Source organism: Spodoptera frugiperda, chromosome 2 (genome assembly GCF_023101765.2).
Source record: "Spodoptera frugiperda isolate SF20-4 chromosome 2, AGI-APGP_CSIRO_Sfru_2.0, whole genome shotgun sequence".
Lineage (NCBI taxonomy): Eukaryota > Metazoa > Arthropoda > Insecta > Lepidoptera > Noctuidae > Spodoptera > Spodoptera frugiperda.
In genome coordinates, this window is record NC_064213.1 from 3,135,007 (window position 1) to 3,162,741 (window position 27,735).

The 27,735-nt window shown below is 36.8% G+C and overlaps 1 protein-coding gene across 2 annotated transcripts in view; it reads right to left on the minus strand.

The window, feature by feature from the left end:
• LOC118269151 (BMP and activin membrane-bound inhibitor homolog) overlaps positions 1-27,735 on the minus strand; it is a 76,033-nt gene that overhangs the window by 15,108 nt on the left and 33,190 nt on the right. For both annotated transcript variants that reach the window (XM_035584100.2, XM_035584099.2), the window contains exons 2-3: positions 13,988-14,150; positions 2,810-2,970 (exon numbers count right to left, since the gene is read on the minus strand). In XM_035584100.2, coding sequence (XP_035439993.2) covers positions 2,810-2,970; positions 13,988-14,150 — 324 coding nt within the window. The remainder of the gene's footprint in view (positions 1-2,809; positions 2,971-13,987; positions 14,151-27,735) is intronic.

Consider the following 27,735-nt stretch of genomic DNA (forward strand, 5'->3'; position numbering starts at 1 on the left):
AGGATTTATTATTGAAAATGTTCTCGCTATGCAATTCTTCATTGTGAGAAGAAAAGACATTTAGGATGGAATTTATTTATATGTTGCTGTCAGGAAGTGTAATGACTACTAGCTGTTGCTTACGGCTTCGTTCGCGTTGAGAAGTATTGTTATTTTTAATGAAGTTTATCAAAATCCTTTCTTAGGGGATGTCATGCAGTGTTATACATGAAAATTTTCAGTCTAATCAGCTAAAATTGACAAAGTTTCATACAATTTTTATTTCAACCGCTTTTTTATCCCCTTGCTACCCTCAAGGGGATTGATCATTGCTCAAAATTTTATTAAATATTTTGATGAACTGCGTTTTTTGCGTGAGAAATAGGTGTCTCTTTTTTCTAATTATTTTTCATCGAGAACTTCATCCCTTTCTCTGCTCGACCAACCAAGCAGTTACCATACAGACTTACTTAGGACATTAAAACCAGTAGCTCTTTGTCTACCCTGGGAACTGATATCTAGCATAAACAGTTGTATTCAAATACACTCAAGCTGATTACATAATGTATTCAACATGTTTATTCTAATACGTTTATTTGATACAATTTACGACTCCAATATTATTGTATCAACATAATTGGAGTTGTCGATGTTAGGAGCATATTTATGCGTATTGCATTGATAGTTTTAGTATTAGTTTATTGGTTGTATTCTTGTATTCTCTTTGTATTGTTACCGGTTTATGAGTGCATATTAAGAGTATGTTGTGGCAGACTTCCTTGTTTTCGAGTTGATGTTTTATTGTATTGATATTTGTACGAGTTCTAAGCTCATTGCATTTGAATCTCCTTAAAAGATATTGTCAATATGGAGAAATTTTAGTTGAGTTTTTCGTGACACATGCTAGGGATTACAGAATGTTACTGACTAAAATCCAACCCATTTCTACTTCTGCATTTCAGCCACTGCTGGGCGGACTAGGCACTATCTGTGGTGGTCTGATGGCTCTTTGAAAACGACCCGCCGTACGCATAAGATGCTTATTAAACCGAACCATGTTCAACCACTGAATTAAGTCCGTATATTTTATTTTAAAGGCTTTAAATCTATATTTATACCATAACGATTGAATTTAATCAATAAGAAAGAACTTTTATATTCCCATTACCGAACTCGAAACGTTCACTATAATTAAACTTTTGATTAATGCAATCAAATGACTGCACTTACTGTTTACGATCCGTTTACTGCAATTGGCTTACGGCGAAAAAATAAAACTTGCTTTTAAACCTTCCAATTGTTCTTAGTTCTTAGACCTGGTTCGAGGTATCGAACCTGTTTTGAATTCACCTGCCTGGCCTCCTAAGGTAGCCTATACTTCATTATAGTTACGGCTAAATGTTCAGAGAAAGGGTAATCAAGTGCACTAGTAAAACAGGATGGTAATGCAAAATCAATTTATTGAGATCATTTTAGTTAGATACATACGTCTGGCTTTTGCCTGCGGCTTTTTCCGTGGTACTGGGATAAAATGGCTTTTGTGTTGGTCCAAATTTTAATTTATCTCAATGCCAGATTTCTTTAAAATTCGTTTAGTAGTATGTATGTATGTTTGTGTGCGATTATCTCGCGTTTGGCTGAACTGATGTTGATGCGGTTTTCAGCATAGTATTATTTTCAGAGTTAGGAGAAAGTTTTAGGTTTAGATTACCCGACGTAAAATCGGGTTTTACGCATTGTCTGCGATTAGTTCGCGTTTGAAGTCGGTTTTTTTAAACGGACATAAATAAAATTACGTATCTTTGCGCAGTTCAAAACCCAATTACCTAACATGGCTACAGGCTACCTACCTAAGTATATACCTACTCTGTATTCAGATCTCCAGACGTAAGGTAGGTAACACAACCAATATATTGTTGCACAACGATTTAGTTGCAATGATCTTAATCAAGCATTCCAATCTTGTTGTTACGTGTGCACTCTCATAAACGCAGCGTTGTTACAGCTTCGAATATCGTTTAGATAAGCGTAATCGATTCAGTATCGAATCAAATCGATTTATGAATCGCGACGGAAGGAAAAGTGTACTTCATTCAAGAATTATTGTCGTAATCTGCTAATACTATCTTCGCGTTCGTGTGGGCTTGACATGGTTTCTCGTAGGATTATAGAATAATATTTAGAATATCTTTTCATTGGCGCCTAGTAGCTTTAATGTGTTTTGCAGTGTCTGTGTCTAGTCTCCTGTAGTGTTGAATTTAATCTTCATGTTTATCGGTGGTTTAGGAAAATCTGGTTTTACAGTTTGTGTTGTTGACTGACTCTTTGCCTACACATTTAAGTGGAATTGTCACACAGAAATTTCAATTGCATCTTTTATGAACGACCAGTACCCTTAGTACGAGTTTGTTTTACGTTTAAAGTAATGACAACGAGAGCGCGTACAGGAAAGTAGAAATTAACAGGCACTAGATACTAATTTGCTTCCCTTTAAGTCTTAAAGACAAAACCCCTAGTTCCTTCGCCACAAAGCGTATGGAAAGATTCGCAAACGAGACACAGTGGATACGAACCTCTATTATAGTATAATTTTTGTCATTGCGATTATTTATTTAAGGCTATTCCCACGAAACTATGACTTTATGAGCTTTTTTTGAGAGGGAAAATCATTCAATGACTTCTCCCGCCTTGGGCGAAGCGAGAGGGAGTGTCAGATACTTTATAAAACTACCCCGTTCCTACTCCTTTTTTTCTCCGGTTTTCGACCCGGCAGTCAGCAGCATGAAATTATGAGCTAAAGGGTAAAACAAATATACAAAATCAGACTTACCAAATTCATTACTAGTGAGGTTGAGTCTCGCTCTAGCCAAGGGACTGTCCTCATGGTTACAGAGGTCCCTGAAACAGCAGAGCAGTAGAGAGTGTTCCGCCGACGGTGGGGGACCTGCTGATCCTGGCGAGTTCTGGCATCTGGACAGCGCTTCTTCTTCCCTGGAAGTAGAAAAGACCATATAAGTTATGAGTACACTACAGAAGCGTCTATCTACTTGATGAAGATAAAAGTCTCATTATTACTTTCGTAAGATATACTAAATTAATTATAATGTTATCGGCTTACTCGCGTAATTGTTCGACGAGGAACTCGACTAGTTTCAAGCCGTGCTAGAGGCTCATATTCATGAGCATCAATGTAAGAAACCAGTCAAGTTGATCGTCAAACAGTTTCGTGAGTATGTCGATAATGTAACAATTAAGACAAAAGTCTTTTAAGTTGGGTATTTCGAGTTCTTAACTATTATGAACTCTATACAAATTGTAAAGAACTAAGGAGGAGGGTTCAACAGCGGACAGACGGACGGACGGACATCTGGCTAATGATAATGATAAAAATTGTAGTAAGTACGCTCCAAAGTGAGCAGATCAAAGTGATTCATTCAACATTTCATTCATTAATTTAATCAATACCATTTTTTATTATGTCTACATAAAATTCAATTCACTTAAGATTACATTCGCATTCTTTTCTTAAACGGTTCGATTGATATGCACCATATGAGGTCATCCCACTCGATATAACTGCATCCATTATAACATTAATTTGTCAAAAAAAAGACAACAAAAATTATAAAAGCAAGTTGGTGGCAAAAACTATTTCATTGCTACTATTAAAGGCTGTAATAAATCAGTAGTTGCACATCCCTCGATAGATGAAACCAGTCTTCATCGTCATCTTTCACTTGTCCCAACAAAAACTGTTGTCTCAAGCTCAACAAACGAGTTATTGAACGAAGAAAATAAAAATAATAAAGCTTATTCGTTATTGAATTCAGAAACTTGAACATTAAAAGGCGACTTTTTGCTTAATGCGAATTCATTTCGATTCGCCTTTGTATCAATGGTATTGTAAAAAGTTCAGTAGTCAGCCCCGGCCTGTATGCTTTATGGCGTTGCAAAAAATGCAATTTCTGTCCTTATATTCATACTTAATGAGCATTCTAGATCTTAATTAATTAGAATGATTGTTTAATAAGCTAGCGGCTTTTTATTGTGAGCCCTAGATTGTAAAAGATGAGTTTTTTTTACTGAATGCTTTTTGCATATTCATTTGTTTTTGTTTTGTTGAGATTTTATTAAAGATGATGACGGGGTATGAAAATTAAAAATAATATTTAGTCCGTCAGTTGGGTAATGAAAAAATATTAGACACGTATTTTTTTATTTGGTCATTTAAGATATAACAATACTTAGATTAAACGAATCAAAAGTTTAGGAATGGGAGCAAATACGTCATTTCTATGTATTGAACGTACTTAGAAGTGACGACGACACGCGATTTCTCAAATCAATATATCTTCGAAAGTATTTGTAAGAAAATAAAAAATACGTGTCTAATGTAATAAAATAATCTACAAGACGAACAATAAAATAATAATTGGTCATGTACCTTATTGGTTAAATAGTATTCGCTCGTAAAAGAACGATTGCTATCAATCTCAATACCAGATTTACCTTACTTTTCTGATACAGTTCAAGGTCTTTGAACTCACCTAAAATCGCTTGATTATCACTATTAACGACTAGAATTTAAGCAAACATTTCAGCCTGTATCTTTTTGACACTCACTCACTATATACCATAGTACAATGAAAAATATAACTTAATACACATTAATATGTAACAGTTTTGCCCTTGCATTCCCACTCAATCAACATGCAGTTGGTAAGTCATTGCGTACCTCCCATATTGTTGACTTGGGCAAGAGTTGATACTGGCAGCCAACACACAACTGGGGGCCTACTCCGGTTCTCGAATCCGAAATTTCGTTTCATCTTCAGCCGTAGGTTTTATTGATTTAGGTACTAATAGAATTATCCGGAGCTGCAGACAACGTAAAAGGTTACCGGGGCTCCGGCTCAAAGCAGGAGAAGGAACGGGGTGGTTTTTAGTCAGTAAGAGTCAGACACTCCCTCCCGCCTCACCCAAGGCGGAAGAAGTCATTGGATGATTTTCCCCCTCAAAACAACTAATGGAATTACGTGAAATAACGTTTTATTTTTAACTTTATATCAAAACTTATTTATTTATCTTCATTTCATTCGTTAAAAAAAGTTCGCAATAAATAGAATTGTAGTATGCAATCTGCGAAGTTACGGACGAAACTTCGTTTTTCGTTGAATTAGAGTAGTCCCTCAGAGTAAGACGAATGCCAACCGATCGATACACAATCGTTTTATTTTCCCTTCTCCACACTTTGATTTAAAGAGGCGGCAACTTGATGTTCGTAATTACTTTTTTTATTTACTTTTTTTTCTGTTTCAGATGTTACGTAGTGAAGTTCACCGCCCTAATGGAAACTTAATTTACTCGTATATTGTGTTCGTGCGAAATTATCTTTGTGTGTGTTTTTCGATCGATGAGGTAAAAAGAAGTGTATGTTGGTTTTAATAAGATCTATTTTTTGTTGCGTATTCTAGATATAAGTAATCGATTATTTTCTTTGATACTCAAATAAATAATTATGATGAACTATGTGAAATTGTCTGCTTTTTATCATAAAGTGATGAACGGATTATGATGAAATTCATCCATCTAGATACTTTTTACTATCCTTTTTTTGATGGGGGAAAATCATCCACTGACTTCTCTCGCCTTGGGCGAGGTGAGTGTCAGACTCTTACTGACTAAAACCCACCCCGTTTATACTACTGCTCTTCGAGCCGGAGCCCTGGTAACCTGCTAGGTAGTCCGCAGCTCCGAGTAGATACTTTTTACCCTTGATGAAATAATGGATGAAGTCATTCATCTAATTAGAGTTATGTATCATACATAGTATTTAACCAATCAAAAAGATAATTAATTTATTTGAATGATCTAACGAAATCTGAGCTAAGACTAAGAATTTTAATTGCGTACCGTACTATAATTAATACCTATCTTTTTTGGACTTTATTTAAATTTTAAAAGATAATGATTTAAATGCCGATGATTGCTTTAAATGGGCACTTATCTAAGCATACATATTTAAGGATATTTTTATCAAAATGTATATTGGCTCTCACTAAGTGGTTTTGAGACGTGTCAGAGGGGATTTGATAAGGATGAACGAGGAAGTTGAGTGTTCAGGGGTGGCTAGATAAATAAAGTAATATAATATTGAAAAATTTGAAGTGACACTGTCAATCATAACATAAAGGAAATTAAGACTGTTTTTGCTTGTAAAAGCGAGCCGGGAACAATTCTAGACGCGTGCTATTACGTGAATTATCTAAAATCAATTAATGGCTCATCCTAGTTGAGCAATTAGAGTATTTGAGTGGTGCATAGCATCCATTGTCTTCTCCTGCCTTGGGCGAGACGAGTGGGAGTGTCTTACTGACTAAAAACCACCCCGTTCCTACTCCTGATTTGAACCGGAGCCCCGATAACCTGCCGCAGCTCCTAATCGGGCAATTGGTAGCTGAGGTTAACATTCGTGTTTACTACGAGTATTACTGCCATTAAAAATAAAGAAGTAGTAAATTGTTAAGCTTTAACCGTTGACAACTCATCAAAGATTATTATCACCATTTACCATCAAATTCTCACATTGTATGCAAAACACAAATCACAATAAGAGTCGACATTTTTCAAATGTATTTAAGTAATAAAATAAAACATGCGAGATTTATATTTGAACATCTTATGGGCATTGCGGTCAGATAATGCCGCTGTGTCTATGGAATACAAATCATCACTTTAATACGCATAAAACTATTCGAGTTGGTATTTTCGTTGGCACACGCACACAAAGACACAGGTTCTTATACAACGAACGGTTCAAAGGTAGTAAGAGGGTCTAGAGCGGAGTAGAATAGATATAATACCACCCCTGCTCTTCCTGTGGGTATTGTAAGAGCTGTCTAAGGCGTTTGTTGCTTCGGTAAACGTACGAAAATACTGTAAGCGCGAGGTCCAGACGCTGACAGCACGCTTACAACCTTTTTGTATCGACGTTATGAAATGTATCATACGACATAAGATTTAATGTTCAAATTTAAATGATAAGTTTATCGCTAGATTAGAGCGGTGGCATTAAAGTGTGATAATATTATGTCCTTAAGAAGCAACACAATTAACAGAGACCGGACAGCATGTCTTGTTGCAGAACTTAAAGTGATGTCCACCGTTTTTATAGTGATAAAAGATGTGTGTGTGAGTTCAAATCCACCTTGCGCCAACGCCTACGACGCGTCGCAAACAAATCACGGTTCACGTTCTCACGGACTCAAAGCGGAATTAACATAAAATTAAAATTTACCACTACTTAAGTATATTTCTTTTGAATATTGAGGGGACATTTGATGTATGAGAGTTTAGAGTGAGCATTTAACATACAAAACGGCTTCTTGTTTGAATAAATCTCGCGACTGTTTGAACTTTTGATCTTTTTCAATTTACATGCTCTCTTGGTATTTATTATCTTGTATTATTTTCTTTATGTTTATCGTGTGAAGGTTTACAATGCAATGCAGTTTTGTAAAGTGGGTAAATCGGTTGGAGTAGATTGAATGGTTCAGCTTTACGACCCTGTTATATGTAGTTTATGTTAACATTGAACGCGATAGGTTAAGCTAAAAATGTTAATGTCAAAACGAAACAAGCCTAGTAGTGCTTCGCCCGAGACACCTTCTTCGGCAATCGGACTTGCGACAACTCAACCAACGAGGCCACAATACAATATAAAGAAACACAGCAACATTTTATTTATACAACTTAACATTAATACACGAACAACATACAACTAGGCCTTTAAGCTAAAAAGTAGGACACTCCAACAGCCATCAATAAAATTAACATCAAAGTCATATTAATGAGAACTTTTACAACGCAACATATAACTGTCATATCACTATATCTATACATTTCGCTCAATATAAGTAATCTCCAAACTCCAATCTCTAATAATAATTATTAAATATTTCAAAGTTCTCACGGGAACGGAAGATTTCAGATTTGAAAGAATTTCATCGATTTGAATAATGCCGAAAATTGGACGTCTGTCCGTCTAGCAGTTTTGTTTTGTTTGATTCGTTATAAACTAGTATTTGTTAAATGATTGGAAGTCCAATTAGTTTTGTGTAGATAGAGTTGTTATGTTAGTAAAAAACTAAAAAACTATGGTGGATTGTTAGCAGGTGTGTGTGTTTTGTTGGTCTAGTAGAACCATGTATGATGATTCACCCATCAATAAATAGAAAAGATGGAATTACATGGATAAATGAATAGAATTACAAGATAATACCTAATTAGGTACCTATGTATAATGTCTACAAGATGTAATTTAACAAAAAAAAAAAAAAAAATATTTCTTTTAAGGTGTAAATATTTAAGTTATAGTTATTATTTTTATTTAGTTAATATGGTTTATTTGCTAATTAGTATAGTTTGTGATATCAATAAACTTTACTAAAGAAAACTTTTCGTCCGGACACAAGGGTAGAAATAGCAAGTATACCAACTATGCTATAGGTAACTCATAGAAAATAGGCTCACGTCCCATGTTATAGGGGTATAACATGGGACGTATAACACAAATGTTAAAAAGTGGGTGTACATTGTATAGCGGTATTACGTGCCGTAATGTGCAACTCTGCCTACCCCTTCGGGGATAAAAGGCGTGACGTTGCTATAGGTATCTGTAGCAACAATGGGCGTGTCATTATGTCACGAATCTAGTACATAACAGTGACGTAAGAAGTTATGACGCCGCCGTAACGGCGCTGCACCCATTGTGATATGAGCCTCGCAATCGACGCTAAAATGTCTTACATAGTTATATAGGTACATAACATAACAAGGCATCACGCGATTTCTTCGGAAAATTGAGGATATGGGTAAATGAACATAGTTTTCATGTAATACATAGTTAAAAAAGCTAGTTCTGAATTAGAAGTACGAATGAAATAACTATTGCGTTTGATTGACTAGTATTTTAGGAGTCCGGTTATCGAAAAGCTTTTGTGATAAGACTAATGAACGAAAGAAACACAAGCCAAATTAATAGTCTAAGCACATTTGATGATTTTTCAATCCACAGATAATATAATAAACATTGGAAGAATTGTCAAATATTCAAAGTATAAAATTCCTCCAATAAAATTAATCTACCATTGAAAAAATCGGTCCTAACAGTTTAAAATGTCTATGTGTTAAAGATTCCTTAGTTGTAGTCCTGAATTAATACAACCAGAATAGCACCTTACACAAAATAAATAGGAAATAAAATTAATTAAAGCCATCAATAGCCACACCCTCACACATCCCTATAAAACAAATGACCAATTAACTAAAACAAACTCTCGAAGGTAATTAGCACATAATTGCAAATTCATAGCCACGACCTCTAGCTAAACTAACAGTGCACTTATAAATATGTATTCACAAGGAAAACCCGCACTTTGTCTTCTGTCAGGCAATCGATCAACATGTCTACCACGTCTGCTTACATAAATAAGGTTTTAAGATGTCTTTGCATATCTTCTAAAGATGGTAGAGGATACATTTGTTACAAGCCCTCCTCTTGCAGTGGGTTTTTTAAGAGCTGATAGCCTAACGGACGAAATTAAGAACCGTAACGCAAAATCTGAGGATCGATCTAAGTTTTTAACAGATACTCCAACTGATGTCAAAAATCGGTTTTTTTCAATACCAATCTTCCCAATCTCCGAATCCCCAATAACGCCTCAGGTATGGCGGGTGTTCATGGGCGACGGCGATTGCTTACCACCAAGTTATCCGTCTGCTCATTTACCGGCTTATAGCATAAAAAAAACTTTACAGGTTAAACGCTATGAGGGTAAAAGTGACCGGCGCCAGCGGAGGATTTACCTTCAACTGTTTATTGTGCCATTTTCGTGTCCACTTGCAACCTAACTCGAGTCGCTAAGCAATATTAGAAATGGCGATTTTAATGTAATCCCCCCTCAAAACATCAGATGATATCTTCAACACCAGATGGGTCTATAAGGGATATTGATTATAACCATTTCCAAATATAATATTTATAAGTTTAAAATCGCCAACTCACATTGAGCAAGCGTGATACCTAATTGATGCTCAAATCTTCTTCATGCGAGAAGAGAATTTGGTCAGCAGAGGCCACTAATAAGCTGTTGATGTGAAACGAACATAAAATGTCTCTCTCAGCACACTTTTAGTTTGAACATATTTTCAACGGTGAAGCCACGGCATAAAAAAATACAACTCTAAAGCTTTATTCAGTACATGATACATTAATTAAAACAGTTTGAGTCATAAAACAACACCAGTACCAAAACACAATTATTCACTCGCACGATCATAAACTAACGTTTCAATTTAAAGAATAAATTTAACACTTTCTTCGCAATAGGAATATCATTTCCATTATTCTGCATACATTACACGGTTTTATAGTTACGACTGTTAACATAAAAACTAATAGAAGTGTTAGTTATTAACATGATTCATTTTTGTTTTTTAGTTGGGTAAATGAGCAGTCGGATCACCTGATGGTAACTGGTAAGACATACATACATACACAGGTATATCTATATATGAGGGTAAGACACCCTCAACACTAGAGTAGCTATAAGTATGTTGAGGGCGCAGATTGATTCTGCAATAACTGTAAACTTAGTACGAGTTTGCTTTACGTTAAACGAAAACCAAACGAGAGCGCTCTGATTGGCCGGTGCAAAAAACCAACCAATCAAAGCGCCGAATGCGCTCTCGTTTCGATTACTTTAAACGTAAAGCAAACTCGTACTAAGTCTACTTGCATTAAAAACGTCGAAAAACAATTACACAACATGAGCGGTATTTCACCCCGGTTTTCTAAAAGGCCAGTCATTATTTCAGACTAAGCATAAATAAGTAATTACTAATATAAAGCTATCAGTCTCTAAGTCCTATGGTAATGTAAATAGTTCAGTAATGAGTGAAAAATAAATAAATAAACACAATCAACTAAAAGCCAATTAAGTTTTAATCTTTGAGCGCATCGTGAACTGGTTGGGGCTTCATTATTTCTTTTTAATCAATGCGATGGTAACTGCACATGTGAAAAGAAAGTTCAAGAAGATTTTTTAAAGTTACCTAATTAAGCTAAAGTAATGAGCCCTTCGAATATTTTAGTTTGGTAGTATGTTTTTGTAATAACATCCCTAAATAAAATTGATCAGAAATGGGAGATAAAACAACGCTAGAAACTCAAAGAAACATCCAAACAATTGCTACAAGCGATAAAAAAACAGATTTAAAATTAACTAATGTACCTAATTACACGAGAACAAATATAAACTATCAACAATTTACGAAGAAACCTTATCTATACGAGCTAATGTAATGTCACATTGACACCCGAGTGTTAAACAATCGAGAGTTGGAACAATAAATAAATAAGCATAAATTACGTATTTAGACGCAGATAACAATACAATCTGTTGTGGCAATGCAAGTAGCTGAAACAAAGAACTAGTTGAGACGACATACAAAGAACCTGGATTGTTGACACGCAACTGACCTAACGAGATAATTCCATAGCCGATACCGATATCGATGATTAAACGAGAAAAAGATCACTCTAAGAACAAAGCCTAGAGGAGACATTCCATACATCCAATAATTACACAAACCAATTTAAACTTTATCGCTCAGTGATTGGGAGTGATTTCGTAGGAAATAGTATCGAACAGACCGGGTCGGCGGCCGCGCAGCACTATCTAGCCTGACCCGCGCCTCAACCCCAGCAGAGTCACCCTTATCTTAACAAACGAGGACATCAAACCGACATCACTCACCAGCACTTTATATACACAATAAACAAGTCAAACGAGAATTAATTACCGATAAAATAAGCGAATATCAATTTGAATTCTATGGAAATCTTAACGAAGCGGACAAGGCGATCGTTAGCGAAGATAATGGCAGAGATTGCCAAAAAGGAGCAAAAATTATTTAAAGTAAATAAAACTGGGCATGCGGCAGACAGAAACCGGTTAGGTGAACGCGGCCCGGGCCGATCCGAATAAGATAATCAACTGAGCGGGTAATTTCAGAGTATAAAAACAGAGTGGAGCCCGACATGCCTTCGCCGGCGTAATTAATAAACCGAGGTGAACATACCGTGCGCCATATAAAAAATACACGACGATTACTTAATGTTCTACTGTTGTTAAATAAACAAGCAGTTATTGATGGAAATTATGTTCACGTTTTACTTTTCTATGAATAGAAATGAGATAACAAGGCGCTTTGATCTTAGTCGAAGACAGCTTTCCAATTATTAATAATTACCCAAGTGACGGAACAGTGTCTTGTATTCAAACGAACGATTCTGCAAATAATTCCGTAGCTACATATTCAATCAAATCTGTAATTGTGTCGTTATGTTCCGTCTATGATCAAGATGAAAGCGGCAGTCATTTCGAAACTGAAGACAAATTGATTGAAGATGCTTGTACGCAGCTAGAGAGCCCATACACTAGGATGATAAGCAGTATTGATGGATGACAATGCACCTCACATGATGACTAACAAAAGAATAATTAATTCCTCGATGAAATTCAAAAAGGTACAGCCGCCGTATCTTAGGAATTGTATCGTAATTACTTTATAAGTAGATGTGGAAATGTCAAGAGATAGGATTAAGATTGTTATTAATCGATCGAATGAAGAGATTGGTATGTCAAAATAGGTGAAGGATAGATACTAATGGGGTTGTTTTGGTTGAAATGATATTTGAAATACCACCAACGATAAAACTCAGATTACTCAAGATGAAAATAGCAATCCTGATTCTCTGGTAGACTTAAAACTATTAAAGACACCTTTGTATTTAAATACAAAAGCCATTTAAGTATAAATAGACAATTCAGATAAAACTTAAGCAAAAGATAAAAGCCTAAGTGACAGTGATTAAAGTAAAACATGAATAAATGCAAATAACAGTAGCTGTAGGTAACTATAGAGATCTTTGTCACGGCGCTGTAATGTAATTTTACACCGGTTTTAAGTTATCACAAATAAATTTTAGTCACATTGCGCGGGTCCACTGCAGTAGCCAATTTGTTAATTCATATATCTTTTTGTAAAGGGTTGACATTTAAGCGATGGGCACAGCATACTAATTAGAATCGCAATTAGAAATGATAAAATCTTCAGTCCGTCTTTAGGAATGTTGTTGGAACGCTCCTTTAGCCTTTTTATCGTCCTCACATCTTGTACCGTCAATATCGTCGGACGAATCTCTGATTCAATTAACAATAACACTAAAAAAATATTGTATTTTAAACATTTTATAGAATTCAGTGTAATTTGTTTTGAATCTTATTAATATGACTATGATAATGATAAGTTTATGAACCTGACCACCGATGACCCTATTATTGTCCAAAACACGTTTATCAAAAGTGACAAGGCTACTGAATACGCAAACAGATTATGATTTTAAAAAAGTCTAGAATTTTCCGTTGTGATCTTTTAAAAATATACATGATCTAATATACAGCATAATACATATTGTCTTTTCAGGAAAAGAAAGTACAAATACCTACATTTCATGCGTAATAAAATAACTGATAGACTTGAAGATGTAGATAACGGTAATGCGATATAGAATTCATAATATTGCGAAATCAATGAGGAGAAATGTTGATAAACAAAGCAACGCACATTAGGCTTGGGAGCAGCTAAATAAACATGAAGAGATGGTTGTTTCTGATGTCCATAAAACAGACAGGTGCGAAGGGAACAACGATCACTAAACAGAAGTTGATTATGTGCGAAGATTTCTGCAGCTTAACAAATGCATATGCAATTCACTACCTACACCTTGTTTTTAAATTAGTCTTTGAAATTAGCTCTGTATTTATTTTGAGTTTAATAAAATGTGTCAAAATGCAAAACAATGTGCATATATTTTCCATTTTATTCTTGTTTGAATATTCGTAAATGCTTTGTTACATATAAATAAAAATGAAATACTTACGTATCAGCCAGATGATGTAGGCATCCGTGCCTTGCGTGGTGCGTGCGCCTGGGCAGCTCGCTGTAGCATCCCCCGCTGCGCGCAGACCGGCACATGTAGCCCGTACCCACGCATTGAGCAGTGTTGCAGTAACATCTCACTCCTGCGTCACCATCATTTGAATCTGTAACAAAAAACAGATACGTTAACTACAGATCAATTCGCAATAAACAAGAAATTGAATAAACTTTTAACGAAATAGAAAGTTAAAAGGATGTGAATGAAAAGGTAAGTACTAACCAAGTACGTTAAGACAACAACAGCCCTATTCACAAGATGGGAATATATTAATAAATTGAAACAGGAAACTGTTATTGCAAATGCAAAAGGAAATGCATTATAGTCAGTGTATCCAATCACAAGTATCGACACCGTGGCGCCTTGTGGTGTCGTAAACTTTGATGGCGTTCGATTCGCCGTGCCTACGTCCTTACCTATAAATTCCTACATTTTAGCTTCGTGAACCCATTCATCTGTCTTTCATATTCTCTAAGAAGCAATGTTTGTTCAACAGACCCGACTACTGTATTCCTGAAACCACAGCGGTGAATCACACAAATGTTTTCGAATAGAAAAACTTCCCTTTCATCATCCTAAATGGTAACCCATCGACGACAAGACGATGAACCGGTAAAAATAAAATACAGCTGGTTCGTGGCGCGTATCGTGTATGAATAATGCGCATGTCATACTCCACGGGCCCCTACATAAATATCCTCACAAACGGCCAGCCTCCGACCACATTCAATGTAAATGCTTCGGCTCCAGACGATGAAACAAAACAAAATTAATTTCAGAGGGACGCCGCTTTATTTGCTCTCGACAACGGAGGAAAACTTAAGGAAGACCCCCCTTGATGTCCGGCATCTTTAGGATATCTTTTTCGTTCACAGAATCTTGTATTTTTTAAACCCTAATATTTGAATGATTAGTGAGTTGTCCGACGACGATGTCCATCGGCGGGATATCGACTAAGAATCTTGATAAAAACCACGCTGACGATGTCCGGTTAATCACGTTTTAAAGTGGTCATTAAAAATGTATTGATTAAAGTAAATTTATTTATTATTCCCAAAACGCTGCAGTCGCCGAATTTAAAAAATGTCGAGCAAAAACGTAATGAGCCGAGAGTCTCTGAATTCACAAAGAAATTGCAGAAATTCGTTCGTGCTCAAAGCGGCAGATGAAGTCGGTCGGTAGCGAATGCGAAACTGCCATAAATAAAACAATTAAAGAATAAAATACTGACGCAAAAAAAGCAAAAGGGTTTGCGCACCGTTAATAGCTAAACCTTTTGAACAAGGGAAATTGGAAACTTTTAATAGCGAACTTTAATAGCTTTTGCACGCAGAATTGCTTCCATTAATTGCAGTTTGCAGCGCGCCATGCATTATTATGAAATCGAGATTCTATTACAGTCGTTAATTTTATGTTGTTTGTCTTATAGTTCCACAATACGGGCAATTTCCAATTTTATAGTTCATTTGTCGAAAGGTATTCCGATGTTGATTAACTTTTACGTAGTCTTACTTAAAGCAACTCATCATCTCTCATTAGTAGCCATCAATGCATGGAACATTATGTTCGACGGATGCTATTAGACCCGCTTTACAATCAATTTCGAGTCAAAAACGAAGGCACAAATAGAACATCGAAGGATAAGGTAAATAAAAAACAAATAAACAAAAGAGAAAAGGGTCCCGGCATGTTATTTGGTATTGATAAATGGCCCTCCGGAGATGTGTGAGAAAAGGATGAAGCGAGGCCAGAACGAGATAGCTTACTAATGATCATGAAGGCAGGATGCATTCGAAGATAAAAGAAAGTGCTTCTTATCTTTTCCCAAGTTTGGTTTTCTTTAATGCACAAAAGCAGCTTTATAGGAATTGTTAAGTGCATAGGCGCCAATTCTTCACGGCGCGTTGACTCAGAATGCGGTGCTTCACGGTTGTAAGATTTTGTTTGGACATCCGAACATTACGGAGGGACCGGCGCAATCGGTCACCCTCTGTCACGTGGCACGGTAAACGAGGTGTTAATTTCCTAGTTTCCCCTTTGTTAGTCGCACTAATTGAGCACCGTAAAAGGATTTTTCGGATGCTCGAAATAAGTGGAATGCACTTAACGAAGAAGCTTTTTATGAAAGCCGATCTATTAAAATGGAATAGCATTCTGGAGACGGCTGGTTTGAGAGGAAAGTAGAAGATATAAATACATTTGCGATAACGACTTATTTAAATTAAAATAAAAGAGCAAATATTTACCATCTCGATCGCATCGCGACACGGGAGCCGGTTTTGGTAAATCGCGATTGAAATGTTCCCGTCGCAGACGCCGCTGCGGTGGAACAGATCTTTATAATAAGATAACTTTAACGCCGCTCCGTTTGCTACGTACGTCCCTTCAATTTCATTACAGATGGTCGCAACGAGACGTCTATTCGTGGTATCAAGTTCCAAGACCATTTCTTCAGTACATTTCGCTCATTTCAGATCAGAGATTCAATTTAGATCTACCGCTCAGATATCTAAAAACATACTCTGGACAGACACAGCCTCTGCTATTTCTACAGTTTATCCGTTAAGATCCTTCCAGAGTGGTTTTATAGTTTAATTGAAATTAAATAATGGATGTTGGATACCGACAACTTTCTCAACATCAGGTATAGACGACGAATCGACGGGAATCAGTTTTGATTCGAACTTTTTATTAGGTTCTTGGTTGTTAGATTGTAATCATTAGTAAGCATTAGACGTTTATGGTTGAAATACTCTACAGAGTCGTAATTAAACATACAATTTCTGTTAAAAACATTCGAATGGGTATCTGATGGTAATAACGTCTAACAAATGTTGCGACAACGGCTTTCTCCTGACGTTCACACGCTGTCTGGCTCCGTTTTATCTAGTACTTTATTACGTTAATAATGATTGTGGCGCGAGCCGCAGCCGGTTTCTCTGCTATTCAGATTGGAGCTAACATAACAGGCTTTATGCTGATTGGATGACGCGGAAAAAGCAAGGCTGCTTTGCGGCCTTGTTGTCGCATTCCAATGTCCGCTATTTGAAACTATTTATTGGCTGTCAATTTGGACCGTTTGATTTGTGACTACTGACATGGCCGCACGGGCCCCGGCCATCACAGTCGACAACTATTCTCTATTCAACAACCATTAATATGGCTAGACGCCGTCAGCGTCTTAAGTATAGATGCAGTGGCGTGGAATGTTAAACAGCCACTCGACGAGGAGCTTAATAACTATGGACATTGGACATAGTTAATTTATATTAGAAGAATCCGGTTTATCATTTTGCATCAGCAGCCGCGATCGAATCCCGAGCCATCCTCTAATTGCACTCGCTGAATTATCTTCCGTAATGGATGTCCTCGTCGGTGCGTAATTATCCAATGCGGCGCCAGTAATCTGGCCGGGCCGCAGGCAATTTCCATCGGAATGCAAGTCAAGAGAAGCCTGTCTGTAGGTCGAGTAGCGTTTCTGCTGCTATCTCATGGCGAGATCGAACCTCTAAAGCGGCTTAATGCTGCTGCACCTTGACAAATCGCGCAGATAATCTCGCGTTCCAAATCGAGAGATTCACGAGCTTTTAGAAGAGCGTGCTTCTCTGAATGCGCTCGAGAAAGCGTTTTATCAAAGATAGCGGTACCCTGATACACCACGTCGAATAGTGTCGGCAAACTAGCGATAAATAAATGCAAACGTTATTATAGAGAGCGGTCCGCGGCGCCAAAGACCTATCTGTTTGGAGCTCGAGTGCGATCACTTCCTCGGAAAATTGCTCATTGGAACGTTGGCAACGCACCGGCACTCGTTCTCGTGTTTACTTCGTACCTACATACATTAACTAAATACATCGACAGCCATATATTATAATGTTTAGTTCCTTGTTGAGTTTACATGGTGATGTAATTCGATAGAGTCATTCGATTAACATTAACTTAGAATTACTCTCAGAGTCCGTGTTGCTTTCGCATAGATATAATGGAAATGAGCCCGACTCCATCGGTCTCATATTTCGGATGGTCGTTTTTCGTTTCTAATCTCTATTACAATGGTGTAGGGATGTCAATTGGTCGATAGTTATTTATGCTGGGTCTAAGTATAGGTACGTCGTTTATCAGTCATTCTGTGCACGTCCCGTCGCCGTCGAGGTTATCGAGGCGCTTTCACGCCACTCGAATAACATTTGAATAATGAAATGCGTTCGTCGAACTTCTAAAAGTGCAAAACGAAGCTAGCGCCGACACGGGCGTAGCGTGCCACCTGTTCGCCGATGACTCCGAGTATTCATCGCCTCGTTAAGTCACAATGGGCCACAGAAGGCCGACTGACTACCTGATCTTTTTTTCTTTATTGATCCTCACGAGCAAGACCTTTATCCGTTTCGAATGGGCTTCGATAGCCGCGATACCCCGATTCGATTGTGTAGGCGACGTTAATGTCACAACGACAATGTACATCGTTTAGAGCCCTCGACTCGGGACGATTGTCATCTTAAATCATAACAGCTCTCAATCATCTGGTAGTGTATTAGGTCGACGCGTGCCGACTTACTGTAAACATTTCAACTCTTTTGTGTCCATACACACCCGTGCCGGTTGTGTAAAAGTTTTCATTAAAGATTTACCGTTTCAATTTATTGTGTAAACATCGGGCCACGTTTGTCGCAGTGTCAACATTTCGGGGCAGGTGTTTAGCGACATAGGTGGTAAAGTGACAAGTGAAGTTTTCACGTGTTGCAACATTGGTGTTGTTTTAAAAGTAATGTGAGAAAATGTTAACACCTTCGCTGTAGGGCGCGCGGTTCGTTGACTCGCTACACATAATGCAAGACGAGATTGAAACGTAACACAAAAAGCTTAATCAATATTTCAACAGCGACCGCATTCCGCACTTATCCGGAGCTTGGCTTTCGATTTAATTAGATCGTGAAAAAAGCAATACAAGATGTTATCTTGCGTTTCAACAAGACATTTGTTGTGAGCTCGCGTGCATGGGATATTAGTGCAGGGTCTAATGTGACTACACGCTGATATAAATTATGCATATTTAATATGTATTTATGCATATTGGCGGCGCTTTCAGTAACAATTTCCCTACTTCACGGCACTTCGTAAACTGGTGTTACCTTAACATTTACGAACATCAAAGGGCTATTTGTGTTCGCAGAACTTATGAGGTAATCATAGACATTCGCAACTCAAGAGCTGAGAATTTCGCAAAATTACTACACACACATCATAAAATCAAATTTCTCAGCTGCGTGTGTATGTTTACGTTTACGCTGATGTTTGGAAATAAATCACTTGATGGATTTCGGTACGCCTTTCACTATAATTTAGAACAGCTCGGTTCGTGATGAATAATTGAAACCAGGAGACGAAACATAAAACATTAAAGAGAATTGAGACACTTTTTAGGAAAATGTACGTCTCTTAAGCCAGCTGGATCACAATTATGGAAAGCAAAACGGGTTTTGACTGGCAACTCAAGTTGATGGACTAGTGATAGAGGAAGCTCTAGGTATAGCAAAACACATGAGTGTAACGGGTTATTATATCATATCTGAAATGGAATGCGCTTGGAGAATTTCTCCGGATCGCCGGTGGCTCGCTGGCTCGGTGGCTCGATGGCTCGGTGAAAGAAGTAGGGGCCGGAATGCGGTCGTGTGTTCAGTGTTGGGACGCGGAATTCACACCGTTACCACTTGTACTCGTTAATCACTCGCGCTACTTGCGAATGAGTTTTGATTTGAGATTAGAATATGAGATATGAATGTTTTGTTTTGGTTAAAACGTTTAGGTATGTTTTTTTGCGAGTTCGCTTGGGTGAATTTTTTGCTAGTTTAGCACCAAGAGGTTTTGTCCGTAGTGTTATTAGTTTGTAGTATGATAGTTGTTTAGACACAGACAACCAAAACAGAGCAAAATGAATGCGGTTCGACCGGAGTGATACCACGGCCTTACAGAAAACTGACGTGAAACAACGTTTGTGTTGTGTGATTGAGGTCATCGGAGGCCCAATTACCCCTCTTCCCAATCCCCGGTTCCCCAAAGGCCGGCAACGCACTTGTAACGCCTCTGGTGTTTCAAGTGTCCATGGGCGGCGGCGATTGCTTACCATCAGATGATCCGTATGCTAGATTACCAGATACTTTACTATTTTACAAAATATAATCCAGAAAAGTCTACAACAAAATTACACGGATTAGCGAAACGAAAAGGAACATTACGCACTTGTTACTCGTTCTTTAAAATCAGCCTCAATTTTGAACCAAAACTCACCAAGTTTAACACATTACACACCTAATATAGAATTCAATACCTAACTATTAGCTGATTTATTACCATACGGGAGCATAGCAACTAGTTCACGAGTGATTCATACTATTTGTTATTCCACACATGTCAAGTTGAATGTTTGACGTGCTTTTTGCACCAGCCCGTATGTTTTATGGAAACGGTGTCTGTATACACCGGTATTTATATTTTGTACACGGATTATTATGTATAATATGGTAAAATTTGTATGGAGATTTTGAAGTTGGGTTTTTATTTAGATGGTTATATACATATTGTTCTTTGGTTAAGTTTAGTGTGAGCGACCCGGAGCTGCGGACTGCCTAGCGGGTTTGCCTAGCTCCGGTTCGGAAAGTAGGAGTAAGAACGGAGTGGTTTTTATTTTAGTCAGTAAGAGTCTGACACTCCCTTCTTGCCTCGCCCAAGGCTGGAGAAGTCACTGCGAGATTTCCCACATTCAAAAAAAAGTGAACGTGAGTTTGTTCTTGAGTTTTTTGATGTTGTAGTTTTCTACGAAGTGGCGCTGTTGTCGTATTTGGTATTGACGGTGATTGTCAATTCTACTTTTTGGTATGTCATCGTTTGTACTATGTATTATTATAAAAATAATAAAATTATTAATTATTTGACCTAAAAAAATGTCTTAATTCGAATTTTAATTAATGATTAAAATAATGTATTTTGACATCGTTTCTATTCTAAAACTTATAATGTCCACGAAAACCAATTTCATATAAAGCACTTCTATAACTTAATGAACACATTTTATAGAACAAGTCTAATAAATATATGTCAATTTTGACCTCTCCAAATCGAGTTTGGACGCTAATTAGTTTAATTTAAAAACCAGTAGTAGCTTCGAGTTGCGGTAGTCGCGTTTGACTTAGCCGCCTTGACTAGTAACAGCTACACATCAACATAAGCATAACCAATATAAGCTGACCGTCGAATGAGCAGAAAGATCATACAAAGAGAGGTCAGGATATACTGGCACTGTATAACTTGATGAGTAGCCGTGTAAAACTACTTGTACTACTCATTCTATAGTATCACATTACAGTCGGTTAAAATATTATTATAACTTTAGTTCCTTGTTAAAATATAGGCTTTAAGCAGTTGTGATAAAGATCAGGCGGTTAAAGAATGATGTGACCACCTTCGTCGTTTTGGAACAAGTTGGGAGTTCTTGGGAGGTATTATGTTATGCTATGTAATTTAGAAATTGTCTTGTGTTTACTATGTTTACTTTCTTTCACAGATAAGTTTATGTGTGGGAGTGCCGAATGATACCACAGCCTCACAGAAAACCGACGTGAAACAACATTTGTGTTGTGTAAATGAGGTTAACGGAGGCCCAATCTTCCTAATCCCCGATTCCCGAACAACCCTTAAATTTCTAACCCCCAAAAGGCCGGCAACGTACTTGTAATGTCTCTGATGTTTCGGATGTCCTGTTTTTTTTTTCTGTTTAGGTCAATTCAAATCTATATCGCATTGAATGTCAGTGCGACGTCATTAGAATGTAACGCTTTAGCACAATTTTGTGCATTCGAGAGACTTTCTAATCTAACTGAACAATTTCATGACAAGACAGCTACCATTTTGCTGCCACAACACAACTCTGTGCTAAATCCTGAACCAATACAAAGTTATGCTAACAGTTAACACAGAATTTCTGAATAGAACTTCTAATGGCTGTTTATCCCACCCGAAGAACTTAAGCACGTTAAACTAGGCAGCTATAGGGTGCAACCAGAAATTAAGTTTTATTGAGGTGTGAAAATCATCCAATGGTTTTTCCCCACCCCGTTCTTACTCCTCCTTTTCGCCTTGTGCGAGACGAGGAGTGTCAGACTCTTACTGTCTAAAACCACTCCGTTCTTTCTCTTGCTTTTCTTTAGCGGGTTACTGGGGCTCTAGCTCAAATAGCAGAAGCAGGAACATTGTGGTTTTTAGTCAGTAAGAATCTGACACCCCCTCTCGCCTCACCCAAGGCGGGAGAAGTCATTGGATGATTTTTTATGATACATATACTCTAACACTTATGATAGTACAATTAAGAGCTAACAACAGTACATAAATTACTATAGAGCTATTTATTTATACGCTTAGTGCGTTTAGCGGTGCAGTCAAAGGAATGCACGGCGATCGTCCGTAGCATAGCATGCAGTTTATGTATGCAAATGTGTAAGGGATCATTATTAAACCGCTGATGAACTTTAATGCACGAATATGTAATATGAGAAACGTTATTTCTTTACTGCTTCGTGTTTAAGGATTAGAAGCGGTATTTTGATATATTTGATCTTGATCAAATAGGGTATTAATCAAATAATGGTGAAAAGTGGGTGTACATTGTGGCGGTATTACGTGCCGTAATATGCACCTCTGCCTACCCTTTTAGGGATAAGAGGAGTGACGTTGCACAATAAATGGAGTATATGCATGAGAGAGTGCGAAAGTCAGTTAATGGTTACTTAACCCAGTCCTTAGCAATTGTTTTCGAAACAAAATCATTAGTAATTCATATTTTAAGTAATAATTAAATGCCTCTTAATAGTTGTAATATATTTTTTTCTTTCTATAGCTTATAATGTTCGGCTACTTTTTGTATAATTGCCCTTAATGAGAATTAAAGCATTTGATTAAACATTTTTAAATACCCATTGCTTTAAAGTTTAATTTTATTACATCCTGTATTTTAAATAAGTAAGTATAATCAAAATAATAAAACAAAACACCCTTTAAATGGTTAATTAAATGTAATTATGTGTACATATCGGCTTGTATTAATTATGTACCGAAGAATCGTGACCGTTTCCAAGCCAATCGATCATCGCGAAAATCGATATCATTAATCGATTACATTATTAAATCGATACCGCCATTTTAATCGATACAAACAGACTTCGAATTCACGTATCATTAATTAAGTCTTTGGGAAATTAATTGATGCTTTATACCAAGTACATTATATAGGAATCTTATTTATGCCAGTAGACAAAGTTATGTGTTACCGTTGATTTAGAGAATGTCAATCAATTTTGAACTTTATTAGAAAGAAGAAGGTGGAATATTGGTAAACAGTTTTACCTCTAGAGGTCAGTATCCATAGTACATATTTTGAAACACGTTATTTCTTAAACAGTTGTTTATTAGTTTAGTTTAACTTGACATCAGTAACTAATTCGATTATGTTAATCGGAGCCTTAGGCGGTTGAAATTTTCCCTCTTGAGGTTATTGTAACTTTGACAAATTTGTCAAAATTTGACGTTGGTTCTTGATGTATTGGATTTGCCTACAAAGAAAGGTTAAGTGAATTATTTATTGTGTTTCATAATTAATTTGGTTATTTGTTAATTAAGTTTCTAGCTTGAAGGCACTGGTGATATAGGTGAGTCATATTTAACTGTAGTTTATAGTTATATTAGATTAGAAAATCGTAATTTATACGAGTTTGTCATAGAAGATAACCAATGTCGTACGTTTTTTAAGGGGGATAATCATCCAATGACTTCTCCTGCCTTGGGCGAGGCGAGAATGAGTGTCTCTTACTGACTAAAAACCACCCCCTACTGCTGCTTTTCAAGCCGGAGCCCCGGTAACCCGCTAGGTAGTCCGCAGTTTCGGGTAAGGTCGTACGTTGGCATCACATTCGGATACCAACAGTAATTTCAATATTGATTCTATCTGGATGTAAAAATTCCACAAATAGGTACATTAGCAACTTTATCCTACGAAAATAGAAAGAAAATAAAAATATCACACTAATCAAGATCAAATAAAAATTCAAAGATAATAAATAAATAAAATACATAAAATTAAAAATTAAAATACAAGGAATGCGGACCGGATAAGAAATTCTAGACTTTCTACTTACGCAACAAGGTCGCAAGTCGTCCTCGGTCTATCAGGTCAAATACCTGCATTCTGACACTAGACTGATGACGTCACACACTCTAGCTTGGCAACACGGAGAAATGGCGGCCATATTTAATTTTTATAAAGCTAAAGAGTTTGTTTATGTGTTTGTTTGTTCGAACTAGAAACTTGATGTAGGAAAACTAGTTGAAATTGAGAATTTATTGTGGTACTTAGTTTTAATATTGGGGAATGCAGACAATTTATGCATCTGTGTGTATAGGTATAAAGTAAATACTAAAATAGAAACAGTACAGCTAACGAATCACAGCGAAAACTTGGTATTAAGACCAAAAGAAAATAAATTACAAAGAAACTATAGGTAGTTGTTTTTTGACATAACAATCACACTACACGCTGAAACTACTGAACGGATTTGGATGAAATTTGGTATAAAGCCAGGGCATAAACTGACTTGGATGATAGGATACTTTTTATCCATATATTCATAAGATTTTTACATACACGATAGCTTCATGTAAAATACGAGCAAGAAACCGCGCGGCGCTAGTATCGTTTTAAGACATGTTTGCTATCACATTCGTATCAAAGACCGGTTATTTTTATTACATACTACTTTCCTCTAGAATTTATCTCGTGTAATTACATTAACATACCAACTGATTAATTAACTTAATTAGTGATGTGAAATTTCTAAGAATATTTTAGTTTTTTGAGTTATTCTACTCAGTTTCAAAAAAGAAAAGTGGCAATTAATTTCCCGTTTCTTTCCTAATTTTGGGAATTAATCAGTTCTGTGGTGGTGTTAATTTTGTGTTGGCATACTTATTGTTCATGGTGAGTGACTGTGTCATCGTCTGGTGGTATCTTTGTAAGCCAATACTAATCAGAGGAAGATTCTTGCTGATTGGCCGATTATATTTTAACAGTAACCAGTGAAGTTGTATAGGGTGACTGGTAATTAGTGAACGATATTTAAACACGTGATTGTACTCATGATTACAAACAACTTTCCCAAAGAAACTATTTTTATATGCTTCTTAGTTTTATTTTTATCACAATAACAAAACAACAAAATTTCTCACTAATTACCAATCACCCTATATGTATAGATTCCTGCACCTTACAGAATCAATCCAAACTCCAAAGTCACCAAATATAAATAGAATACAAATGCTCCGAAGTTTTAAAACTAAAAACTAAAACTTCGTCTATCACAAATTACCATAAACTGCTCCACATAACATCTGTCTAAACCACAACTAGGGTCCACGTCATCCGAACCACGTCACCGACTAAACTTAGAAATTCAAAAGTGGTTCTCAGCGACAAGGAATTAACACAATCAGCGGTGGCCATAAAAAGCGCGTCTTCGCTAACTAGCAGACACGTACACAAGTATATGTACAAACATACAGACTTAACTACTGGCACTCGGTAGAAACAAACATCTCGGGATAACTACTAATATTTAAACAGACGATAGTGCAGCGTGTGGCGGAATATGTGAGCTGAAGCGGGCATCGCTTATATGTAGATATGTTAAGTAAGTAACGGGGTTAGAGTTGGTAAAGAACCTAGTGGGTTTACCGAGGATCCGGCCCGAAAAGCAGGAATAAGAACGGGGTGGTTTTTAATCAGTAAGTCTGACACTCGCACTCGCCTCGCCCAAAGGGAACGGGGGAAGTCATTGGATGATTTTCCCCCCTCAAAAAAAGGTTTGGTAAAGAAATGAGTCGTTAATAAAATTGTTAGCGATTCAAAGATTTGGATGATGTCACTCAACCAAAGCTACTAAAAGTTTGAACTAACTACTAGAAAACCAATACGTAGATATTCTTCATAAATGAAGGCGATTAAAGGAAGGTGTTCCTATTTAGAATACTGAATCGCTGCAGTTTATGCCTTGTACAGTAACCAAAATGAAACGTGCAGTGTACACGGCACAAAGAGGCGCCGATGACGGCGATGTGTGGTCCCAGTACCGGACCCGGCGGGGCACCAGTACACAATATTGTTTTTATTAACTAATAACTTTTATTGCCCAACAGCGAGGAACGCATTCCAAATTAAAAACCTTCGATTATAAAGTACTGACAGCGCAATATTTTATATCTCGTCGAGATTTTATCGGAACCTGTCATAACTTAAAACAAACATGACCAACAGGAATTAATCCTTTACGAACAGATTTCCGAATGAATGTCGTGTCTGATCATGTCAAAAGCCTTTTACATATATGCAAATGTCTCATTATAAAGTCCAGCTAACTAAAAATCATTTTACTGACCGCAAAAAAATCTCAAAATATGTTCTGCACCTTGTAATCCGAACAAATTGTTTGATCAAAAAGAAATCGGTGTCCGAACATAAGCATCTGTTTGTTCAAAGAAAATTGTAGTGCAATCTTGCGCAATCACTGGGAAGCTTTGTGCTCCGACCGCGTTCGGACGAAATCGGCAATTATCGGGCGAAACGATTATTTGCCGAAGGGACGCTGAACACGACCGTTGTCGTGCCGACAGAACCGCCCCGGGCAAAAGCTTTTGAAGATTTGTTTTATTTAACGAATGAATGATTACTTTAATAACGTGTGCTCGACTTTGAGTAAGGATGAAAGTGGACCGCGGGATAGATAGGCTAAAGATGCAAAGCTGACAGTTAAGAATAAATTTACTCTAGAAGCTTAGGAAAAGATAAATAATAATGAAGATAAACCAAGCTGTGACACGGAATTGCATTCGCATGAAAAAATAAAACGACATACAGCGTGCAATTGAAATGAAAAACAAGCAAAACCTGTCAACGGTCACAAATTTATGGGCCCAATAACTAAAGTTATTAAAGTTCCATCATAAAAAGGCAATGTTGTTGAAACAAAACGAAATGTACACGTAAGTTGTACTCGAGACATCGACGGACCAGACGAATCGATTATTATCAATAATGTTGATGAAATATGTGATTACGGTATAACTACGGAGATTAGTCTCCCTAGAGGCGCCATCTGAAGAGAGTAATTTTTAGTCTAGTTCGAACTGATTACTCTAGTTGAGCTTTGAGAAATCGACTAACTGCTAACGACTGAAATTACTAAACTAGCTACAATTACCGGTTTTGTCGGCAGATCTCAAGTAATTTTACTGCAAAAGCTACAACGTAAGTGTTCTAAACAATGACTATCGCGAGTCTCGTTACCAGTTGTTACACTATTTCTTGGAAACTCCGGTTGAGTTATAGTTTTCAATCGTTAGTTATAGTGTAAGTGCAGTCGGGCCGTTTAAGTGCAGCTTTCTTAGAAATAAAGATTACTTGACTTTGAGTAAGTGTTTTATTAATGAAATTGCTTAATTGCAGAAGCAAGAACAGGGTTTAATTGTACACATTACTTTCCTATGGGTTTTTCTTTAATATGTCCAAAATTACTTTTGGTTTCGGCCTTATAAAACTTTAATTTAGTCATAGTCTTAACGTTATTTTTGTTCTAGAAAGCTAAATGGATTCTAAT